Source organism: Macrosteles quadrilineatus, unplaced genomic scaffold, assembly GCF_028750875.1.
Source record: "Macrosteles quadrilineatus isolate MER2022 unplaced genomic scaffold, UCM_ALF_1.0 Scaffold_5__1_contigs__length_97177068, whole genome shotgun sequence".
Lineage (NCBI taxonomy): Eukaryota > Metazoa > Arthropoda > Insecta > Hemiptera > Cicadellidae > Macrosteles > Macrosteles quadrilineatus.
In genome coordinates this window covers 61,973,435-61,981,314 of record NW_026542598.1, presented here as the reverse complement: position 1 = coordinate 61,981,314, position 7,880 = coordinate 61,973,435, and the positions used below count along the sequence as shown (strand labels likewise).

The 7,880-nt window shown below is 36.3% G+C and overlaps 1 protein-coding gene across 2 annotated transcripts in view; it reads left to right on the top strand.

The window, feature by feature from the left end:
* Window positions 1–6,278, top strand: part of LOC128994079 (uncharacterized) — a 33,094-nt gene extending 26,816 nt beyond the window's left edge. The window contains exons 1-2 of one of the 2 annotated variants that reach the window (XM_054418317.1): window positions 3,058–3,169; window positions 4,143–6,278. In XM_054418317.1, coding sequence (XP_054274292.1) covers window positions 4,166–5,878 — 1,713 coding nt within the window. In that variant the 5' untranslated portion in view covers window positions 3,058–3,169; window positions 4,143–4,165 and the 3' untranslated portion in view covers window positions 5,879–6,278. Of the gene's footprint in view, window positions 1–3,057; window positions 3,170–4,142 lie in introns of those variants that run through there. The other variant, XM_054418316.1, reaches the window with a different exon arrangement.
* Window positions 6,279–7,880: the final 1,602 nt, after the last annotated feature.

The following is a 7,880-nucleotide window of genomic DNA, read 5'->3' as shown; positions in this document are numbered from 1 at the left end:
GATTCCGCTCAGTAGTAATTTTAAAACCCTAAAAATACATTTTTTAATTTGTCCCATAAGAATAACATTAGAAGCTACCTTCTTCTTTTTATTTGTTTACGTTTTGCGACCAACAATTTTGTTGTCTACTTAAGACAGAGAGGACGACTTTTACTCTAAACTCTTTCATTTGTGGAGTAAACAGTTTGGCGTCTATGAAGTATGAATATATGTCATTATAATTTCACAACTATAAGAATAATAAATTGAACTCTTATCAATATTAGTCGGCAGTTATATACAGTTTATATTCAGTATTAAAATTCACATTTACATTAGAAATATCTATATATATAAAATTCAATGTATGTTTGTTTGTTTGTTTGTCCTTTATGGACTCCAAAACCGCTCAACAGATTGTAATGAAACATTCAGACATTATTAAGCATTATCATAGATTAAACATACTCCTCAAGAGGAGTATTTTTAATCTATGGCATTATTCAAGGGTGGTTTGTGTGAAGTTGGGTGCAGTATGTCAAAAAGGGCTCCGCCCAGTGGATCTGGAGTTTCCCATGTTAACCTTATGACATAGACTAACCATCACAAGTAGACTTCTCATCCCATTGTAAATTTTGAAGCACGTTTTTCGTGTCTAGTTCATGTACGTGACACTTGGGCGCTAGTGTCGACGAAACTTTGTTTCTATTATTTTAGGGTTAATTTCTTGATTTGTGCTGTACTGTTTGGTTATATAACTAGGGGACAAGTTATTGTTTATGATTAGATCGTATTATTTGGTTAAAAGAGGTTTTAAATGGCTGCAATAACGGGAAACAAATTGTAAACAAAACACGACCTCTACATAAACCGTACAGAACTAACAATAAAATTGTCTTCAGCTGTTCCATAAGGATGAGAAATCTACTAAGGGAGTATGTTTTATCTATGCTTATGAGTACTCATATTTAAATGGAATTAAAGCATCTTAACAGCTGGTTCAACTAAACAATTATTTGATTCTGTGATGCTCAATAGCATTAAAAAGGTAATAGGTTTACCAATAGGGTGCAGCACTATTATTTTTTTAAATTTATGACAACAGCTAATTTTTGCAATTCTAAAATGCTATGGGAAGGGAGGGAAACAGGTCCACGACGAAGGAAATGGTGAAGGAAGTACCTAGTCAAGGCGAGCAGCCCGGAGTGTGAGAACCCTTTGTGATAGTTGGATTAATGTATCTGCAATTCTAAAAAGCTATGGGAACGGAGGGAAACAGGTCCACGACGAAGGAAGTGGTGAAGGAAGTAGTCAAGGCAAGCAGTCCGGAGTGTGGGAACCCTTTGTGACAGATGGAATAATGTATCTGCAATAATAAAATGCTATAAGAAGGGAGGGAAACAGGTCTTCGACGTAGGAAGTGATAAAGGAAGTAGTCAAGGCGAGAAGTCTGGAGTGTGGGAACCCTTTGTGACAGTTAGATTTATGTATCTGCGATACTAAAATGCTATGAAAGGGGAGGTAAACAAGGTCCACGACGTAGGAAGTGGTGTAGGAAGTAGTTTAAGACAAGCAGTCCGGAGTGTGGGAACCCTTTGTGACAGTTACATTAATGTATCTGCAATACTAAAATGCTATGGGAAGGGAGTGAAACAGGTCTACGACGTAGGAAGTGGTGAAGGAAGTAGTACAGGCGAGAAGTCCGTGAGTGTGGGAACCCTTTGTAACAGGTAGATTAATGTATCTGCAATACTAAAATGCTATGGGAATGGAGAGAAACAGGTCTACGACGTAGGAAGAGGTGATGGAAGTAGTCCAGCTGAGCAGTCCGGAGTGTGGGAACCCTTTGTGACAGTTAGATGAATGTATCTGCAATTTTAAAATGCCATAAGAAGGGAGGGAAACATGTCCAAGACGTAGGATGTGGTGAAGGAAGTAGTCAACGCGAGCAGTCCGGAGTGTGGGAACCCTTTGTGACAGTTAGATTAATATATCTGCAATTCTGAAATGCTATGAGAAGGGAGGGAAACAGGTCCACGACGTAGGAAGTGGTCAAGGAAGTAGTCCAGGCAAGCAGACTGGAGTGTGGGAACCCTTTGTGACAGTTAGATCAATGTATCTGCAATACTAAAATGCTATAAGAAGGGAGGGAAACAGGTCTACGACGAAGGAATTGATAAAGGATGTAGTCAAGGCAAGAGGTGTGGAGTGTGGGAACCCTTTGTGACAGTTAGATTAATTTATCTGTGATACTAAAATGCTATGGGAAGGGAGGGAAACAGGTCCACGACGAAGGAAGTGGTGAAGGAAGTAGTCAAGGCGAGCAGTGCGGAGTGTGGGAACCGTTGACGGCAGTTAGATTAGTGCATCTGCAACCAATGACTTTGGTTAATTAATGGACGAGAAGTTAGGATTGTTGTCGACTGAGATTTGGTTGATTTGCTCAAACAAATTACATTGTGTTCACCAGTGACACCGGTAAGTAGGCTAGGTGTGGGTGGACTCTTCCATTTTTGTGCCTACGTTCACTCATCCCTTTACGCGCAGAATAAGCGTACTACTAGTAGTAGTATGTTTTCTTTGCTAGCAACTATTTATTATTATTTTTGCTGATTATTTAAATTGTTTCTTCACATAACCTTAAAGTTGTGGTTGTGTTGACTATATCAGTGTGCATTATTATTGTGGTGAATAGTGGTAATAGAGTAGTGTGGTGAAAAATAGCGTTCGTACCACGGACCGAAATGGTTTTGCAGCTCTCAATCATTTTAAGTTCTCGACTTCTCTCAATCATTTTAAGTTCTCGACTTCGTCCTAAATTTAAAAACTATCTCGAGCGGGCAAAACCTCATCTTCGGCCCTAGGCACGAAATATATTATTTCAGTCAAGTGGATGCACATCAGATAACTGTAAAAATAAATACAGTAGACTAGACACCATCTTTTTTAGTAATTTCTTTAAGAAATATATTGGCATCAAAATAAAAAAAAAAATAGAAAATTGTTTTTGCTTTACAATAATAATTTAGGTACCGGTAGTTTATTCTGTTCTCCATTACCTTCTCAGGTCAAAAGACTCCTTGATTGAGTACCGTACACTGGTCGATTAAAGAGCCAGTTCCAAAGTTCCTCGTGCAGTGGGAGTGGTTTTAGAGCTTTGCAGCCAATATCTGGTGGTTTCTTGTGTGGTGTGAGTATAATCCGTATAAGCTATTACCATAAGTATCATGATGAGACCTACACCCAGAACCGATTTACTTTTTCGTTTACATGTCCCCAGACTAAAAACACAAACCATTCAATTTTGTATGTATGATATGTCTGTTAGCACAATAACTTGATGAGATTCGATAGGAACGAACGTGTAAACCTATGTTTATCTGAACGAGTTCGCCAGCATGATCCCTTGGTTATGCCCATTCCAATAGGAATGGGGTAAAAATTGGTTTTACCCTTTTTTTGATCCCCTTAAATATAGAATTTGAAATTTCTTTCTGGAGTATTTTGTAGAGCTTAATAAAACAAATAATTTAGTATTTTGATTAGCGTTTTATGCCAAATGGGTTACAGAGAAATTTTCAAAAATTTAAAATTCTTATGTTATTCTTCTGGAGAATAAATAAACTGTTGTATTTTGCTTGTTTAGGAATATATTTTGATCAAATTTTGCCAATTATGTTATTTCATACTAAGCTATTATTGTTTAAATAAAGAACACACTTAATTACATTCCCTGCAGAAAGTACTCATTAAAAATAATTTTTATTTAAATGGATAGTAAATCTGACAGTTTTAAGGGAATATTTCAGAGAAAAGCCAGCTAGGTAGTTGGAAATTCACTTGGTCTGCAGGTTTAGGCTACTCAGGCTCCAAGTACTTCTTTTTAAAAACTTTTCAACACCCCGTGTAAGATACATTTAGAATCTACCGAAAAAGATGTAGATGTAGATGAAAAAGATGTTGGTGTTAAGAGAGACAAGACTCTTAACACCAGCTGGATTCTGGTGTTGACTGTCAGTGACGGATAGGTCGACAAGACTCGATAGTAATTAAGATAACCGGATCTACAGTCGGTTGTGACGCTTCTGAGAATCATCTTCTAAATCGATGCGTTTTAGAATATATTGTAAGTACTGTAATTTAAAAAGTTGGTTTTGTTTCAGGTAAAGAACCAAATTAACTCAAGATGGCAGATGATGAATGGCAGTTGGAAGCTGTTGAAAAACAGTTCAAAGTGTTTGAATCACTCAAGGAACCATACAAAAGAATATCATTGACTAATTTAAGGACTTTAATGGAAGAAGTATCCTCGATTAAGAATTTACACACAAAAATGAATAAAACCAAACATTCAACCCCTAGTGAGATAAGTCTTCAGATCATAAATCAACAATGTGAAGAAGAAATCAAGCTCTCTTTTATTGTCATTGTCACTAACATGAAACAAAATGGAACCCTCTGCAAAATGCCGGTATTTGTCTTAATATCCAATGAGAGAACAAAATACATAGATATGAACCTTACATTATTCAACAGTTGGGACGCATTTTTCAACAACAATGATCTACCCCCTTGTCAGTATTGTTTTCCTGTTAATGGTCTGTACAATGTTGGGAAAAAGTTGAAGATTGATTTTGCCTCATCTCCTGTTGCCTTGAGGCAAAACGTAAATGTCTTTTGGAAATGCTTGGGTTTTGTGGCTGGTGTCGGATTGGTCGTGGCATCATTTTTCTTCACTATTCCTCCTGTGGATAGATACACTCAGAAGGCAGACTCACTTTTAAGTATAGCAAATGAGTATGTTCCTGGTATTCGAAAGTACGGAATCATGTTTTTGAAAGCAGTGACTCTGGTTCAGCAACTGAAATCAGGCAAAGATGATTTAATAGATATTTTGCCTCAACTTTTCAGATTTCTTACTACGGTAAATGACAACTTCAAAGAAGAAATATCTATGATTTACGGATGGATAAAAGATACTTTATGGAAGATATATAATTGGATCAAGACAAAGGTTTCTCATTTCTTTGAAAAAGCATCAGCATGGGCACAACATAAATTTCTTGCTGTTACACACCGAGTTAACAGTGAAGTGATAGCTGCTGAGTTGGAGGCATATGAGATTCTGGAAGAGTCACGAAAAAACAATCAAAAATTCCAAACCCCTGTTGATGCAACAGCTATACATGCAACAGTGAACACGGAAGTTGGCACGATATTTAGAAATGCTAAAACTGAAAGTGCTTTGCAAAACAATATGTTGAAAGGCAACAGTGATGAAAATATTCATCCAGTGACTTCTGATTTGTTGGAAATCAGTAACAAAGTAGCTAACCAGCTACAAAAAGAAGGTCTTAAAGATGTACAAGACATACTTGAGGCTTACCTGGGTTTTGTGAAAGATGAATTCTTAAAATGTATAAATTTGTATACAAAAATGCTTGATGCAGCTAAAGCCGGTGCTGGACATGCAATTAACGTGGAAACATTCAACCTTACACTGGGTATTAAAGGAGATGTTACAGCACACTACTGGGCAGAAGCATTTAAGATTATAAGTGATACTCCTCGTCTTGGTTTTCTCTTACAGGCAGAAATAAAAGAACTAGAAAAGCAAAAGAAATTACTTATATTCCCAATCGTTAAAATGACTGAAGATGATACGATGGGCCTATACAGATGTGTTGGACCTGATGGAAAAGGTAAATTTGCTGCCAAAGATCTCTTGTTGGCTTTGGAAGGGATTCAAATTCCTATAAAAAATGAAAAATTGGTTATAAATGAAACACCATCTGCAGTAGTGATTCGCCAAAACGAATTAACAATAGTAGCATCGCAAAAACTGAACTCAGACAATACATCAGAGGGGATGTTGATGATAACCAGCTTTGACTATTAATAGTCAATGTAACCAGGTAAAACCTCATCAGATTTGAGTGGAAACTTATATGGTTCAAAAAAGGTACAGGGAATATGGGTCAGACAGCAACTCTTGATAATTTATTACCATTGTATGCCTGAGATCTGATATATAACAATTAAGAGTCGGCAGGACCGACGGCCATCTTGGATTTTCTGCCCATAACGCCATTGTTATGGTTGAAGCATATTACGGCATTGTTTATTAAGATAAAAAGTTGCAAAATATCCCATTTTAAAGCCATTGAAACCACAAATGTGATTTGCCATCTACTTTTAGCGAATTTCCCTATAGGGAAGTAGCTATTACCGTAGGTGGCACGGTAAGACCTAGACCCGGGACCGATTTACTTTTTCATTTTGATGTCCCCAGAGGCCAAAAACACCATTTGTTCAAATTTTTATATATGTATATATATACATATAGACTTGTGTATATATATATATATACGTCCGTAAACGCGATAACTTGAGTAATTTTTGTCCGATTTTGATGAAATTTTGTTTAAAGGTGTAAAGCGGGATAAACTTGAATGAGTTCGCGAACCAGCACGATTGGACTATGGGAACGGGGCTTTACAGGGGGTTTTATGTGGTAAAAATTGGTTTTTCTCACTTTTGACCCTCAAAACACAAAATTTCCCGATTTCTCTTTAAACCTTTTTAAAGAGCTTAAAAAAACAAATAATTTAGTATATTAAATAATTTTTTTTCGATTATTAGTAACGGCGGAAATAAAAAAAAATCTATATGAATAAAATTAGAGTTTTGTCTGTACATTGCTTAGAATAATGAACTTTTTGGTTATTTTTACATTTCATAGGTCAGAGAAACCGAATCAAACCTTATCTCAATTTCTGTCTGTCTGTCTGTCTGTCTATCTGTCATTCTCTTGGTAACGCTAAAATACGCACTTTATTACAACTACTCCTCAATAACTATAGCACTGTCCCGCCTGAAACTTATTTTCCAAATACTATACATATATGAGATGGTTTTAGACGTATTTCATCGAATATGAGACAGTTAGATATTTAACAGTAAACCCTTGAAAATCAAGTTTTTGTCGATTTTTGACGTGGAATTTCTGGAAGCCCATGTTAACCTTATGAGAAATGAAATTATTGAATCTTAACAGCTGTTTCAATTAAACAAGTTGGTTCTGTTCTGTGATGTTCAATAGCATTAAAGTTACAAGGATTACCAACAGGGTGCAGCACTAGCACTATTATTTCTTTTACATTTATGACAACAGCTAATTTGCAACCTGGAGGCGAGTGAGCGTAGCGAACGAGCTAACCTGAAGGCAAGTGAGCGTAGCGAACGAGCTAACCTGAAGGAAAGTGAGCGCAGCGAACGAGCTCCAACATACAGGTGAGTGAGCGTAGCGAACGAACTTCAACCAGGACGTGATTGAGCCATGCAAACGAGATCAGATAGTAAAAATAAAAGTAAGCCTACCGTTATAGGATCGACCGGCAGACACAGAGGTAATTTAACCTTTTATTGATTGTCATACCGATCCGGAACAACAAAAAACAACATAAAATGAAGCTATGTATAATGAAGCTATGTATAATAGTTTGGCCAGCATATCTTAAAATATGCAAACCAACTGCTGTTCTTTATATAAGAAGGTTTCAACTGAATATTATAAGATCCCCGTGCGTAGAACGGGTACACAGCTAGTGTAAATTTAAAATTCCCATGTTATTCTTATGGAGAATATTGTCAAATGTAGTTTGCTTGTTTATGGATATATTTTGATCTAACTTGGCAAATTTATTTATTTTGTACTAAGCTATCAATATTTTACTCAAAACACACTTTATTAGTTTCCTTGTAGCAGCAAACCTAGGTACTCATTAAACCTAATGTTATTAAAATATATTTAACTGAAAATCAATTCAGACAAATGGAAATTCGCTTAGTCGGCAGGTTTGCTGCGGCAGGGGTATTTAATTTTAATTGTTCTTATTTTG